This window comes from Pogona vitticeps, chromosome 2 (assembly GCF_051106095.1).
Source record: "Pogona vitticeps strain Pit_001003342236 chromosome 2, PviZW2.1, whole genome shotgun sequence".
Lineage (NCBI taxonomy): Eukaryota > Metazoa > Chordata > Lepidosauria > Squamata > Agamidae > Pogona > Pogona vitticeps.
This window is the reverse complement of record NC_135784.1, coordinates 94,988,740-95,005,926: the sequence shown is the minus strand read 5'-3', so window position 1 is coordinate 95,005,926 and position 17,187 is coordinate 94,988,740. Positions and strand designations below refer to the sequence as shown.

Genomic DNA, 17,187 nt, shown 5'->3' with positions numbered 1-17,187 from the left:
ACATTCTCCTCTGAGTCCAATTCCACCCTAATGTTCTTCTGTTCCAATTCCCCTACTTTCCCCTCTGTCTCATGAGACAGCACACTCTCCTTCGGATCTCCTTCACAATGTGGCTCAAAAAAGTAACAGTTCCCATTTCTTTAAAAATCCTACTTCTACAGATGCTCTAAGCTGGCAGTGACTAACAAGGGAAGAGTCCTTAGGGTGTACCCTTCAATGAAATATATCAACCCAACATTCATTAGGTGTGGAAGAGGTAAATTTTGTGATAGAGAACATTAGGAAATGGGTCAGAACAGTAACTCTGTCAGTATAGTAATGTCTTTATAGAAATACGAGATGTACACTTGACATCTTGTGCATAGCTAGAGTTGCTACCATCTTGAAAGGGATATTGATTCTGAGCTGCAGAAGGTCCATAGAAATGCAACCAACATGACTGGGGGCTGGAGCAGCTTTCCTATGAGAAAAAACTACAATGTATTCGCGAAGGCTTTCACGGCTGAGATCCAATGGTTGTTGTGGGTTTTTCGGGCTCTTTAGCCATGTTCTGAAGGTTGTTCTTCCTAATGTTTCAGAGCACAGCGTGCTGTCCTCTGAAGATGCCGGCCACAGAGACTGGCAAAACGTTAGGAAGAACAACCTTCAGAACACGGCCAAAGAGCCCGAAAAATTCACAACCAAAAACTACAATGGTTGTGGCTTCTTCATTAAGGAAAAAAGGCAAGTAGAAGATTTAAGTAGTGTTTAATATTATGCAATGGTATGGCAAAAGTATTATAAGTGGCTACTAGTCATAGTTGTTATGTGCTATGTTGAGATTCAGAGATAACATGTCTCTAAATACCAGTTACTGAGAAACAACAATGGAAGAAGGCTTTTTTCCTCATGTCCTGCCTGCAAAATTCCCATGATGCATCTGGTTGGCCACTGAGGAAAACAAGATGTTCCAATAGATACATGTTTCATCTGACCCTGCAGGAGTATTCTAATATTCTTATGCAGCTCCTTAAGAGTAACAGTATCATTCACATGGACTTCTCAAGACCGTGTGGGTTGATACATCTAGGTTATAAATGCAAGTATTGTGAGCTAAGCAGCACTTCAGTAGGCGGGAGGATATACAGAGTGACATGAATTCTGGAGGAGGAAGAAGGAATAAAATGACAGATATGTAGTATGTGTTTTTTTAAAAGTAATTAAAAGGCAAGAGAATAATTCAATTTTGGAGGTGAGGGTACAGTAGTTTGCATGTGTAAAAATTAGCCTAGACAACCTGTGGGCTATAAATGTAGTCAAATGGGAAGTTTCTATTTCTGGTACAAAGTAAGTGCATACAAGATTGCAACCAGGCCAATTATTTGTGACACACTGCATGACAAATGCCAGAGAAGGTCCTCCACCTCCACTCCTCCCTCCCTAATTCTCTGCTGAACCCAGTGGTGGGGTGTTTTGGAGACAGAACAACTCCAGAAGAATGAGGTGTGAAGTCTTGCATCAACATTCCAAATCTCCATGCATATGTCTCTTAAAGAGTACAGAACAATCTTATTAATAACCCCAAAATGTTCTGGACTAATTTGGTGAGAATGGAAACCCTTAACAAACATAGAAACATAGAATGAGAATTGCATAGCTCGTATGGACTGCAAGGGTCAATGAGACTAACTTCCTCTGAAGCAGGAAGTCCACTGCATAAACCCTGATGGGTGGCCATTCAACTTCTGCTAAGAACCTCAACAAAGGAGAGTCCACAGACTTCCAAGGTAGTCGATTCTAGTTGGTAGTTGTCAAATACCTTTTATACAGAGCACAGGCCTAACTGTGTTTACTCAGAGGCAGGACGAGAACAGTTCCTTTTTTAGACTACAGCTTCCACCATCCTCAGGCTGCACGGCCACAGGCTCAGGATTCTGGGAGCCACAATCTAGAAAAGGAAATCTCTCAAGCTCTGTTCAGAAGAAATTTCTAGGTATTCTAGGTGTTACGTCACATTAAGTCTGCAGTCCTCACTGAAAAAGGAAATCTCTTTGAGGATTACCACTTCTGAATAAACAAACATGCTTAGGATTGCTCTAAAACTTTGCTCATGACGGTTGGAGCTACAGAGTAGCTGGGTTTTTTTAATTCCAGAAAACTATGAAAGAGCAGCTCAAAGCCACCTGATGGGAACTCTGCACATCTTAAGAACAAGCATTCTCAGGACGTTGTGAGATCAGCTGAGAACTGCAATAACTCCATATTTAATAAAAGACTGGCAAGTTTGGGTGAATGTTTAGGCTGAAGGAGCTATGACTGAAGCACCGTGGGTCAGAAGCTCTTCCATGCTGATCTGTCCAACTTTCCAGTTCTATTCAGGAGCTATGTGGTTAGTGTGCCTTATATGGAATATTCCAGCAGAGCCACGTATCAGTGCATCAGAGCAAGATATCAGTGGCCTGGATCATCAATACCAAGACAAAGTATAAATACATAGTTCATATTGATGACTCCTAGTGGTTTCCCTTGTATTTCTTTCTCTTCTTCTTCTTAAATGTGAAATCCAGAATCAGATTGTGATTCCTCTGACCCTCTTTTTCTGTCCAGATGAGAAAGATGTGCCAAGAGAGATAGATAATATTAAGACTGCTGTATGGTCTAGTTCAGTGGTTTCCAGACTTGGATAACCCATGTGTTCCTGGGCTGCAGTTTCCAGAAATCCTGGCCAGCATAGCTAGCGGTGAAGGCTTCTGGGAATTACAGTCCAAGAACACCTGAGCTGAGATTGGGAACCCCTGGTCTAGTTTATCAGGCTTGCCCACGCCATGTGATACTCATTTGACACATCAGTTGGATCAGATCCAAGTTTATTGCTTTAGAAAAAGACTTTTAAAAGAAAAAAGACAAGTATTCTCTCTCTCCCTCCCACCCACCCACACACCCACAGAGTCTTCAGCCTAGGGGTGCACAGCATGGAGCTCTAGAGGTATTGCCAGACATCATTCCTCCACTACCTTTAGCCCTCAGAGCCAGTGATTAGAGATGAATGGAATGTGCCCACCGTTACTCTTGCAATTATGCAACCACATATATGAATCAAAATGTCCAGACACTGTTTTTGTGCAGTTGTTCTATGAGAAATGAGTTCATCCCCACATTTCTTGGTTGAGATTACTGACAGAAACCATACCATAAATAATGCTATGCATATCAAACAGGTATTGCTAATAGAGTGCCAGAGCTGCTCAGTGCTCTAGTCTTCCTGTGAGAAATTTAACCAGAAGTCCCCTTGATCACACTATGTATCTTTTACCTTCAAATCCCGGTGTACCACACCCATCTGGTGGCAATGTAAAACAGCTTCCAGGATTTGCTGGATGCAGTGGCTGAGGAGAAGAAACAAGGGCATCCTGTTACCTCACATTATGAGAGATCATTTGAGGCACAGTTCCTCAGCAGTCCCTCTTTTATATTTGTTTCCTTTCATCGCTTCCTGTTTTCCCGTTCCCCCTTGCTATGAACATCTCCACAGAGTTCCTTTCTTCATACAGCCTGTCTTACGTACATGACAGAAAATGAGATAACAATCCTAATCTGACTGCCCAGGCAACTCCACTGAGGAGTTACTGGAGTGATTCAGGCTCCCTCCTGTGAGAAACAAGAAAAGAACATGGCTAGCTCCTTTATGATCTCGAAGGGCTACTGACAGTAATGAGTGATTGATCAACTTCTCACAGAACGATGAGAGTAGCTGGATTGGCAGGAACAGAGCCACTTTTCACATATGGACAGGTCTCACCATGACAGTTTGATGGGACAGATACATCATGTTGTAGGCACTTGGTAAACAGAAAATAGAAACCCAGGTGCCAGAACAGCTGTCTCCAGAATGAAATGATTAACTTTATTTTTTTCGGGCAGGTGCCAATAAAGCCATTGGTTATTATTTTTGTAGGCATACAGGAAACTTAATAAAACTGTTTGCTAAGGTGATTAAACTTTAAACTGATTGTCTAATACAAAATGTTCCTAATCGAGCCTTGCCACATTAAAACAGCAAGCTGGATAAATTTCCTGTGGAAATTTACCTAGAGGTAAGTCCAATTAAACTCAGTAGGATTTGCTTCCAAGTACAGTGGTGCCTCGCTTGAAGAGGAGAATCTGTTCCAGTGAAATCGCCGTAGAGCGAAATCCTCATCAAGTGAAATAAAAAAACCCATTGAAATGGGCTTTTTTATTTCACTTGATGAGGATTCCAATGGGCTAAATACCTCAGCGTCCAGTGAAGATCCTCTATAGGGCGGCCATTTTCTGCTCCCTATGCAGCGAAAAATCCGTCCTAAAGCACAGCAGGGAGTCATTTTACATAGCAGGCAGCCATTTTGAAACCTGACAATCAGCTGTTTTGATCATCGTAATGTGAAGAATCGGTTCCCGAAGCAGGGAACTGATCGTCAGGAAGCAAAAAAAGCCCTTTGAAACATCGTTTTGCAATCGCAAAAGCAATCACAAAAACCTCATAGTCAAGCAGATTCATCATTTAACAAGGTAATCATTAAGCGAGGCATCACTGTAATCCAAGCAGGAAAACAATGCCTCTGGTGGGTCAGGGATGCCCACAGTGCTGCCAGTGAGTGGATGATCACCTGGAGGAGGCTGGGGAGGGAAGCATGTGATGTCCACAGAACACCTGTGTGGACACATGCCAAACTGGGCTGAACTGCCAAACCGTGGTTCGTGCCCATCTCTACACTCCACACCAAAAGATTTTGGTCTCTGCTCTGTTCTTATTCACAAGTGTAGCTACCTCCATTAAAAAACACACACACACACACAAAATCCACTTGCTTGCAGTAGTGAGCTCTCACAGCACAGTGTAAGAACCAGGTGTGTTCAGCAGTGAAATGAAGCAAAGAAAACTGTTCTGTAAGATACGCAGCAGGATCTCAGACTTGTCATATGCGAACCTCTGAGACGAGGTGTTAAACATCATTTCCTGGCCATTGTGTTCACTTCTCAACCTACCTGGCATCTGCTTCGCTGTAGTATTCTCTGGCTACAATGTCTTCAAACAGCTCGCCACCTGTCACCCTGCAAAGCAATTAAAGAGGCCTCAGTTCCAGCTTTGGAAATCCTGGTTGGCTTAGCAGGCAACACAAAACATAATAATATAGGACAGGGAACCCTTGACTGCACTGAATTGTAATGAGCATCACAACCCTGCTATTATACATCCAAAACTGTCTCTATTAGTCTTGCCATCATGTAGCCGTAAAGTGCTGAGACTGCAACACTGCAGATTTACACTGACCCTAACACTTCATTGTGTCTGGTTTGTTTGTTTGTTTGTTTTGTTAGTTTGTTTTCCTACCTGCTGTACACAACAGACTGGAAGACTGGAAGTCTAGCAGCTGTAGCAAAATAATCTATTATAATTCTTCCTTGTAATCTGGACTCCATGGAACGTATTGCAAGCATAGAAAACATTCTGTATGCTTGCAATATTGCCTTGCCACACACCTCTTGGGGATTCGAGCATCACACTTCCATTGCAGTCTTGCTCCTTTTGTACAAAAACAAGAGCAGTCTGAGAAGGAAGGGACTGGAGCAGGAGAGGTGCTTGTAAGAACCTGGATGCTAGACATCACACCTCTGTTTCAGAGTGGTGTCAAAGGAAAGACTGCTATGCCAGGCTGGATTTCGCAAAGGCATTAGATAACAGTGCAAGAGCCGATGATACTCCAGGGGCTCAAAATTAAAAATGCTAATTGTTGCTTTAAGAAGCTTGAAGGACTGATCTGCATAAAGAGCAATGCTAATATAGTTATAGCTGACTTTTACAAAAAGCTGTGTAAGATGCTTCCAAAGGAGGATTTTATTGTACAATCACTACAGTTATCTCATTTACTGAAGTTTACAGGGCTACAGGGAGCATGTCTTCTATTTGTAACCCTCTTCTGTTTTCCTCACATTTCTTTCAGCTTCATTTCCCCACTACCAAAAATCCATTCAGAGAGGAAAGATGGAATAGCAGTATATTGATAGTGTTAGTGCTAGGAGTTATCTAGAACAATGGTCCCCAACCTTGGGCCTCCAGATGTTCTTGGACTTCACCTCCCAGAAATCCTGGCCAGCAGAGATGGTGGTGAAGGCTTCTGGGAGTTGCAGTCCAAGAACATCTGGAGGCCCAAGGTTGGGGACCACTGATCTAGAAGAAATCATGAAACATAAAGCACTGCTGTTTCTTCTATGGAGTTGGATACAGGCTGCATAAATGGAACCAGTGTGGTATGAAGTGGTTATATTGCTGGATTAAGAAATGAGAGATCGTCTCAGGGTGACTTTTGGGCCAGTTGGTGTCTTTCAACCTGACCTACTTCATGGATTGTAGTGCAGATAAAATGGCGGAAATATAAGCCATATACTGTATGCCACTTTGAGCTCACTGGAGAAAAGCCAGGACACAAATGTAACAAGCCAAAATAATAAAACTGACATCCAAAAGGGATGGGAACCAAAACAAGCAAGAAACAGTTTATTATAATTTTTGAAGAAGCCAAAAGAGGACTTTCAGGTGAGAGTCACCGTTGTCCAAGGTAGATTTTGGACATACGTAAGAATTTCCTAGCTCCTGGAATGCATTAGTTGGCCAAAGTCCCCACGGTAGCTCCACCAATAGCCAAGTATATCTGCATGAGTGTATTGTGTGCATGCAATGGGACAGGAGAGTCAAGGTATCCCTCCTAATCATTTACATAATGCTCTACATGCCACTGATAATTTGGAGATTTTCTACCATTACTTACAGGTCAAATATCAGATAGTGATGTGCCTCCTCTGAGATGCTATCATGGAGCCTCACTGCAAAGACAAAAATGGATCAAGTCAACAATTGAAACAAAACTCTCACCCAGTAACAAAATCCTTCACCTCAATCATTAGAGCTGAAGCTGTTCCCTTGCGTAGGATAGGATACGAGGGAGCACAGGAGCATGACGTGAAATCACACACATACCGCTCTAGGTCTTCCATCTTCCCAGCCAAGCTTCTTTAACACTGCAGCTGTTGAAAAGCATGTCAACCCATACACCATACAGCAAGCAGAGCTGTGCATGCTACTCACGTAGACACAGGCTCTTACAACCACATGGATGTCATTTCCCCAGAAAATTATTTACGGGTGCAGGCTGTCAAGCTACCCAAAATGTGTTTGTTGAACAGAAGAGGAAGAAAACAGCTGTGGGAATTAATGGTAAGGAAGGTAAACTGAGGGCCAATTTTCACAATCCATTTTGTTTGTACCCAGATATGAATTGGATCGATTTACTTTGCACCTGAGAGCATAGTGACATGCTTGTTAGGTGTTTTTTTTTGTTTTTTGTTTTTTTTTTAATCACTCTGTGCCTAAACCACTTGTCAGTCTAATACAGATAAGCCAATTACCTTTTTTGCCCACTCAGCTCAAAAGATGAGTGGCTGTGGGCATGCAATGGACTGACCAGGCAGCTACACCCAGATGTTCAGTTGCAGCATGAGTCCCTCACTCCCCATATCTCCTCCAAGTTATACTTATGGGTACTAGGTGGTGCAGATCAACACTGTGGGACTGGAAACTTGTCTGGAATGTTCCCTAAGGTGTTGGACCAGTCATCATGAGGAGACCTGAAGCAAAGCTAGGTGGGCCATGGGTCAGGTTCAACTCAGAGGTGTTGGCTTACATTGTTAGGAGATTAGGATCCGGCCCAGATTACCTGGTTGGTGTAGCGAGCGCACTGAAGCCTCTATTATCCCAGGCCTCCAGGAGGTGCTCACTCTTTCTTCTTTAGTTGCTGCTACCAATACCAATTCAGTACCAATTATTCAGTGAGACATGAGTTGCTTTAAAACTTAAACTTGTTTATTTGATCAGTAATATATAATAAGTAAATCACAAGTTGATAATCAATTTCTCTCATTCACTGAACTCACTAACACAGAGAACCCTACTCTCACTGACTTTCTGGCTCTCAGGCCCACAGACTCACGAATCTCTCCCACATACTTCATACACCCCCCTTTATATCCCATCCCCTCCCCCTTTACCACCACCTTCCGTTCCCTAATTCGTTCCTTTTCGACTGCTCAGCTGTGACGGACAGGTGAGGGCAGGGCTGAAGGCTACAGTTGGGTCTCTTCTTTTTTTCACTCTTTCTGTCAATTGATTTTTCTTTTTTAACAAATGGAGAGTGCCTGAGACATATTTGGTAAGAGATGTGAACTAGTGAATAGCCCAATCAAAATTTTCAGGAGGAGTAGCTGTGTTAATCTGTGCCAGCAAAAACTGGAAGGAATCTCATGACATTTTAAAGACTCGCTTTTATTTGCTGTGAGCTTTCATGGACTGTAATCAACTTCTTGCAATGAAACCTTAAAGACTAACCTTCTTCTTCTTCCTTCCAATTCCATTATTCTATGTTTTTCTTCTTCTTCTAAATACAGTGGGGTCTCTACTTAAGAACGTCTCTACTTAAGAACAATCCAACTTAAGAACAGCTCCATTTGTTAAATTTTGCTTCTACTTGAGAACAGAAATCCAAGATAAGAACAGGAAAAAAAACTTTCCTGCTCTTTTTTTAACCTTAGGTCATCTTAGGTTAAAAAAAATTCTCCCCCTAGTGGTAGAGTACGTATTAACCAGCTTTGCATTAGTTCCTATGGGAACTAATGCTCCAATGTACAAACGGACCTCTACATAACAAAAAAAACAGCCAGAACAGATTAATTGGTTTTCAGTCCATTCCTATGGGAAATTTTGCTTCAACTTAAGAACGTTTTTCAACTTAAGAACACCATTCCAAAACGGATTAAGTTCTTAAGTAGAGGTTCCACTGTAAACTGGCCTGGAACCCACTTCATCAGATGCAGCATGAATCTGGTTGGCCTTGTCTCAAGAGCACCCTTTGTTAAAGGGATTATCTGAAGGCTGTTAAACCAAGGTGTAAACCAGGTCTTAGTGCACAAAGGGCAGCCTGTAGTTCACATGAAGACTAAGATGCTGACTCCACTGTCTGTTTAGCCCCCTGTTTGGTGTGCTGCAGCACTAGGCTGGTGCATTCTTAAAGACGGTGATCAGATGACATGTTTGCTAGAGCGCACACAGAGCATTCCTATTTGCACCTTTCTGGCCTCTGTCAAGGGGCTTCTACTTTTCTGGTGTAGGTAGGATTGCTTTGGTTTGGATTGTTTCACTTGCGATCACTGGCATCAATCCTAAGCAAGCTTTGCTCTTTTGATTGGCCAATAGCATGAAGTAAGCAAGCTAGCAAATTAATTAAGTTAGCAAATTAATAACTTCCCTTGCTTATATCAGGTATATATGTTTTTGAAAGCCTTTTCTTTCCCTCGCCTTAATGGACTGGTCAAGAAACTGCAGTCAAATCCACAGCAGAAGGAAAATTCCACTAGGTATGCCCCTTCTCATCACTGGGAATATGATCTGAAAAGATGAAACTGACAGTATCACAACAGATTTCCATAACCACAGATTTCTGTAGACGTGAACTTTGGGGAATAGTAAATTAATATGGTGTGTACTAGTGCAGGTGTCTTTTCCTCCAGTCCATCTGGTTCTTTCTGAATATCACAAGGCCCTTATATGAATAAACATTATCAGAATATCCTTCAGTCGTGGCATTTTAAAATATTACTATTAAATGAATCTCTGTATGTTCCAAAATGACATGTTACTTCTAAATACCATCAGATGCATACATATTACATTCTGGTTGAAATCCAGTAGGAAGTAGCAACTAGAGTAGGCCCACAGAAGTAATGGAATTTAAAAATGTGTTAACATAGCAAATCCCTACTGATTCAACACGACTGCTCCAGTTGTGTCTTATTACTGAATCTAGCTGCTAACAGTGACAGCTTACAAATAATTAAAAAACAAACAAACCACAAGTCACAAGCTTGGTTTTATATGTCTTTATAAGAAATCTAAGTGCCGCATTTCTAACTGCTGAAATATTAATTACAACATCTGCATAACCTTTAGAAATTATCCAGTTTTTATCTGATTTCTGGTATCAGGAAAAGAACAGGCTGTGCTAAAAAAATTTCTAACTGTAAGAAAAATCTAACAATGGATGAGAAGGAAGGCTGGAAAGATAATGAAAGCATCTAGAACAATGGGAAGATGATTGTTTAATCACTGGGGAGTATGTTAACAGGAATGCCTATTGTGAAGAGTCAGGATGCATGCCTCCATTGATTTTCACACAAAATTTAGTATACGGTTCATTTTGAATCTTTGATACAACCCATTTCCCTTGTATATGACTTTTTAAATATTACACCACACTGTCATCATCATTCCCCCTTTAAAAAAAAATAGAGGAGAAGGAAGTTTCAAAAATGTTTCAAAAAAAGTTTTATACCGCCCAGAGTAGATTCATTTCAATGGGCGGTATAAAAGCCAAATAGATAGATAGATAGATAGATAGATAGATAGATAGATAGATAGATAGATAGATAGATAGATAGATAGATAGATAGATAGATAGATAGGTAGGTAGGTAGGTAGGTAGGTAGGTAGGTAGGTAGGTAGGTAGGTAGGTAGGTAAGTAAAAGTAATTAAGTAATTAAGTAATTAAGTAATTAAGTAATTAAGTAAGTAAGTAAGTAAGTAAGTAAGTAAATATTCTCATCCCTCTCCCCCAATATTCACAATTTCTGAAAATCTTACAAATGAAACCATAGTCTTTCGAGACTGAAGGATGCCTAATGAATGAGTAAATTGCAATGCTGAAAATCTTACCATTAAACCAAACAGTAATTTAAACAAAGCACACAGTGGTAATTGTTCCTTGAGCATCTCACACACCTCAAAAACCCTGTTAGGGTGGCCATAAGTTGGAAGCAGCTTGAGGGCACACACCACCACCAGTAGCAATGATGATGATGATGATGATGATGATGATGATGATGATGATAATAACAACAACAACAACAACAACAACAACAACAACAATAATAATAATAATAATAATAATAATAATAATAATAATAATAATAATAATAATAATAATAATAATACTTAGAACTGCAGCGCTGGAAGGGTCCCTCTGCAGGCCCAATGGGGAATTGAACTCTCAACCTCTAGCTCCATGTGCCTAAGCCACTGAGCTATCCATCAGTTCACCATACCACAGAGTGGCTTCATTTAGCGCCCATTCCCCCATCTCAGACTCCTTGCCCCTGCCTCTTCTCCTGGGAAAGCTACCAGTCTGAGTCAGGTACAAAAGATATTCACGGAGAATCAAGACATGGTCTAGAGGGGCGGGGTAAAAATCAAATAAATAAATAAATAAATAAATAAATAAATAAATAAATAAATAAATAAATAAATAAATAAATAAATAAATAAATAAATAAATACATCCAAGAATTTGTCTTTCAATAGTAGAACTGAACCAAATCACAGCCATTCCACACATCTGTCTTTTGCCTACCATTTATCCAGCCAACTAGAACTTTGTGAATATAATCAAACACAGTCGTTCACTGAGAAGAAAATTGTTTTCTACTCCAGCTCAAAATGTCAGTTTATACCTTTCCATCATGTCATCACAGAGGGAAATTGCTGGCATTATCCCTGTAATTATTTAGTTAAGACGAACGTGGGAACAGCCCTTCCAGACTCACGATGAAATCACTTGAAAGACAGTGGGCTACTTTGGGCACATACTGTGTATATACTGTACATACAAAATGTTTTCTATGAGAAAGGCACATTCTGGCAAAACGCAGTTCTTTCGAAAAGCCACCAGGGGCCGTAGTGGTACCCCAAAACCTGGAAGACTCCTGGTCTTCTGTTCACTACACCTTACAACCATTGATGTGAACATGGAAAGCACGAAGAAGAAAGCAAGGCTGTTTTCTTTTTTGGAGTGCAGGGCAGTTCCTGTTTGAGAGCACAGCTGCTAAGAGAGTGAATTAACATGCAGGAGGATGGCCAACAATGAACTTCTTATGTGGTCTTAGGTAACCTAGTATCCCTTGTATGTGGCCCTTATGTTCATTTAAAAAATGGTCTGTATTCAATGGCTTCTGTCTGCTAACAACTGCATCTCTCAGTGGAACATATTACTGCTCCCCTTCTACTTCTTTGTGGTCCCATCTGTTTTGAAGGATTGATTTGGGAGGCTGTTCATAGTGGAGGGACGGCGAGCAAAACACCAGCACATACAACACTGCAAAGTCAAACAGAAAGAGGAGGAGCAGGAGGAGACAATACAGCCTCCTTTCTATTTATTTATTTAATGTATGTATTTATTTAAATGTATACTTAGATACTTTTAATAAAGATATTTTCATAAGTATTTATATGTTTAGATACTCTTAATAAATATATTTTCATAAGTATTTATATGTTTCTCCTTGCAGCATCTCAACTCTGTGTTCTTCATGGTGTGTCATGAAATGTAGCTTATATAGGACCATAAAATTATTTGAGCCGTTAATGTTGTCATTTTGTTTAGGGTTGCGCTGGATTTGCTCTCAGATTTATTACAGTATTTTCATTCAAAATTATTACAAGGAATGGCATGTCTTGCTGTGCCTGAACGAATCTTCTCCTTTCGTCCTTTGCAGATTTTAATATTTGAGACATGACTGTTAATTCTTTCTATTCACTTCCCATCCACCACTACCTGAATTTTGATGCTTACACTCAGAGAGGTGTGCTTGTCCTCTTTTTCTTTTTTGCATTCAAATTTTGACTTACGTTGTATTGAATAGAAATTTTAACATACTCATAAAAACTGGCTATATGCAGTCATGCCTTTTTTTGTCAAGGTTATTATTTGTATTAACCTTGCACTGAAGGAATTTCTGAACTTTGGAAATGTATACATTTTGTTAAATTATCCAGCTGTTTCTTAGAAATTAACCAATGGCCAATGGAAATGGATCCTCTGTGTTCTTACGATGGCTAAAAGACTGATACTACAGCAATGGAAGGATACGGGGCCACCTTTTCTTCATCAACAGATTTTATTATATAAAAATTATTTTAGCTTGTTTTGGTTTGGAATTTTCTTGTTTGATTGTTCTTGTTCAGTTGTCCACATCAAGCCAGAACCACAGTCACCTTGAGAGAAGACTACATGTATATGCACACCCAATAAAAAACAAACATCAATCAAGACAGCAGAACCAACAGGGCAGAATCATTCTGTTACACCCCACCTTCCATAAATACTCCCTCACTGTACAAAGCAGCACAGCACAGTTGCTTCACAATTCTTCTCTGAGGTTTGGGGAGTGACCCATAAGATGAGCAGGAAGACTGTCTCCAATGGCCCCTTAAGCTGGGAGAAGTCTCCTTTGCTGACCCAAGAGGATGAGCTTCCCAGTTGATGCTACTATTGTAAACATACTCTGTGTTGCAACTCACTCACTGAACAATGAATGTCAAACTCAAATCCCTTCCTCCTCCACTATAACACCAAGAATTTGTGAGAAAGTAGTGTAGATAGGAGAAGTGGGGAGGCAGAGAGAGAGAGAGAGAGAGAGAGAGAGAAGGGCACTAGAAGATGTATCTAAGCAAATTCTACTTGTTATGAAGGACCAAATGGCTTCATAATTGGATTTCACACCTCAATAAATTAACATCAGCTATTCCATTCTATGGAGGTTGGTTAACTTGCACAGTTAATTGAAGAAGGAAGGAAGAAAAGCAATGCCTACCCCCCCCCCAACCCCACAACAATGACCAGTTTAGCCTCTGTAAGAAGGTTGGTCAGGTGCAAAAGAGGGTAGGGTTCCTGCCCATGTAGGGGAGATTCCAATGGACATGACATGAAATTCCCCTTTTCTGCATATCAGTTAAAATGGCACAAACTCTCTTTTCTTTTATGCCTGGCATCTGTAGCTGCAAGAGGTGCCAGAGATAATCAGCACAAGTACGGACATTAAGTCAGAGAACTATGGCTTACAGAGTATGAGTTATGCACAGGTGCACACTGCCCAGCTGCTCCCCACTTGCAGTCGAAGCAGCTAAACAAGCCACAGAGCTTTGCTGCCTGGTTTGTCTATCATATCATCTGGAAGCATCAGCTACTGGCACACACTGGTTGATCCCTCTCCCCAATGACCCAGAGAAACAAACTATCAAACAAATCATAGATTCTTTCTCTAGTTCATTGAGGAAGAAACAAGTCAAAGGCTGCTGCCATCTTTTGGAAAGAAAAAGTACAAGAGGGAACCGTTGGACAGTGCACGCTATTCCTTGACTCTTACTTGATATACAATTTTTCCTAGCTTCTTGTTATGTCCAAATTAATTAGAGACTCCAGGTACATGATTCAGTGCTGTGTACCTTTTCCACTCAGTCACTGCCTCATTTTACAGATGTGAACAGTGGCACTTTACATCCATGCAGCAGTGCCATGATGTTCTGGGCATTCAAGCCATACTGCACTCCTGATCAGTTATGGATGGCTCCAACACATCCTTTCCATAAAAGTAACTTTTCAAACATGGCTCTAGAGCCCTTTCTGCTCTCACTGCTCATTTCATTTAATGCCATCCTTAGTTGTTCACCAAGGCCTCCTTTCATTCCTGCTTTCATTTCTGCCTGGTTCTGGTTCTCTAAGGGCATCCATAGTTGAACCAAATGTTGTTCCACAGGGTGGTTTAGTTTTTTGGACTCCCTCTCATTTGTGGCTTTATATTCTGCTCATTCAACCAGGCAGGTTCTTCCTCTCATGTTTTCAATTTGTTTCTGGAACAGAACACTATAGTCTAACCACAATGGGAACAAAATAGCATTCCCACCCTCTCTGAGTTTTACAGTCAGGGAAATGAGACCCCTGGGGCACTAATCCCATAATCTTAGCTGGAGTGCAAGGTTAACAGTAGTGCAAAAGGCCAGGGAGAATGGCAGCATCAAAACCACAGAGAGAACCAATGAAATCTACAGACCTACACCAATCTTCTCAATCTCTGGATGCAGGTGAGATGCCATTACAAAGCTAACTCTGTCCCATAACTAGATTATAGGTAAAGGTAAAGGTTCCCCTTGACATTTTAGTCAGTCGTGTTCGACTCTAGGGGGTGGTGCTCAACCCCGTTTCCAAGCCGTAGAGCCAGCATTTGTCCAAAGACAGTTTCCGTTGTCACGTGGCCAGCACGTCTATACACGGAATGCTGTTACCTTCCCACCATGGTGGTACCTATTTATCTACTCGCATTTGCATGCTTTTGAACTGCTAGGTTGGGGAGGAGCTGGGACAAAGCGACGGGCGCTCACTCTGTTGCGTGGATTTGATCTTACGACTGCTGGTCTTCTGACCCTGCAGCACACAAAGGCTTCTGCGGTTTAGCCCGCAGCGCCACCACGTCCCTGCTAGAACTAGATTATACACATGACCAACATGAATTAGGTTTACAGCTGTGCCAAATCTTTTGACGGAATTTCAAATCTGGCCGTTCAGGGATAAGAATAGGATAAAAAAATCCCATGACATCCTAAATTAGTGACAAGGGTGTCAAGTACTAGGAATTAGCTTGCCACACTAAGTGCTTTCTGCTATTATTCCCCTCTTCTTTTGTATACTGCCTTGGGTTCTCTTGCTCGAAGAAAGGTAGGATAGGTGTATATTTATGTTCCAGCTAGAGAATCCAAGGCAGTACACAAAACATTTAAAAGACAACTATGAAGACAATTAATTATAATGTTGAAAAATTAAATATATTACATATGAAAACTACTGCGCAAAAAACATTTAATACATGTTTTAAAAGGCACAGCATTCCCCATTAAAACCTCTTATTTGGCAGCCAGTTACTTAGCAAAAGTAAGAAACAGTAGGTACTGTTAAGCTCACAGATGAATCCAGGAATACACTGCAAACCTGAGATTTCAGGGGGAGTATAATCGTATCCAACATTTAAAACATATAAAAATAAAGTGAAATGTTAACTTGAGGTATATACTGTGTACCCTTTTTAAAAGTGATGAAAAACAGTTAAGTAAGCAAAATGTCTCAGCTTCCACCTTCTTTGTTTGCTCTGGTAAAAGACAGAAATGTACTTAATATGGATAGATACAAATTTAGAAATAATTGCTGTAATTTTACAAAGACCTCTCATCCATCTCACCATGGAGAACGTTGGGGAGACTTTGGTGAGGTGATCTGTATATTTGTGAGCTGAGCTTCCTCACCAGGTAGGCAATTTCAAGCCCCCTGTTCTCCCTTCTCATGACTACTATTGTATCAGATGTAGTCAGGGCAGCCCTTTGGATAAAAGATACTTTGGAAAAGAGCGCTGTCTTCTGACAACCTTCAAAATAGACGTCTGTCTGCTGTAAAGCAGGGCACTTGGCCACCCTCCCCTGAGCTGATGTTGCAGACATGGATGTTTGCTGGGGAGAGAAAGGGTGGTTGTTTACCTACCCCAAGGATCCTAAATTTGGTATTTACTTAAATACGGGGGGAGGAGACTCTTGGAGTTTTAGCTACAACCTTACATGCTGCCTCTAGTTTGTTAGGGAGGAACTTTTCTGGGCTGGGGTGATTGCCTATCAAAGCACTAGCCAATTGTTCCTTCTGGCCTTTGATTTCAAAGAGAGCCCTGGCTCTCTACTGAGTCTATTTTCCCTCTCTGTCCTCAGTTGGTGGCAGTTTGCTTGCTATTGATCTGTTCAGTTGGTTGCTAAGAATGTGTGTGCAGTAAAGAAAGCAGCATACACAAGTCTGTAATTTCAAGTCACTCTAAGTAAATAATTATTTTTATTCTTTCTTCTACAAAAAGTCTCAGAGTGAATGTCTGAGACGTACATGCCAGTTAATGAGAAAGGGGTGAACTATCTGGGGAACTTGTAGCTATTCTCTGCGTAATTCCGCAGCATAGCAAAATTTTACCAAACATTCAAAACTCTGCAATAATAACTGCAGTCAGGTCAACAACCCAGAGATATCATTAATAAATTTCCACCCTCCCACCTCCCCCACCCCCATTGAACAAATTCTGTGAACGCCTGAGGCTGCAGAATGTGCCCAGGCCTTGGTAGCTAAGGAAGCTAATCAGAGTTTGTTCAGAGTAAACCAACAAGACCTTCACTGATTGTCCTTCTGCTCAGTCAGAACCTCCCACTCACTCCACCGGGAAGGGTCAGAAGCATTTACTTACTTTCGGCTGTCTGTTTCTCTAGAAGTCACA

General features: G+C 41.0%; 1 protein-coding gene across 10 annotated transcripts in view; it reads right to left on the bottom strand.

Moving 5' to 3' along the window:
* CAMK2A (calcium/calmodulin dependent protein kinase II alpha) overlaps window positions 1-17,187 on the bottom strand; it is a 159,461-nt gene that overhangs the window by 50,726 nt on the left and 91,548 nt on the right. For all 10 annotated transcript variants that reach the window (XR_012083673.2, XR_013541852.1, XM_078385642.1 and 7 more), the window contains exons 4-6: window positions 6,786-6,840; window positions 5,005-5,070; window positions 3,293-3,365 (exon numbers count right to left, since the gene is read on the bottom strand). Coding sequence is in view for 8 of the 10 variants with exons in the window: in XM_078385642.1 (XP_078241768.1) it covers window positions 3,293-3,365; window positions 5,005-5,070; window positions 6,786-6,840 (194 nt within the window). In the remaining 2 variants the exon portion in view is untranslated. The remainder of the gene's footprint in view (window positions 1-3,292; window positions 3,366-5,004; window positions 5,071-6,785; window positions 6,841-17,187) is intronic.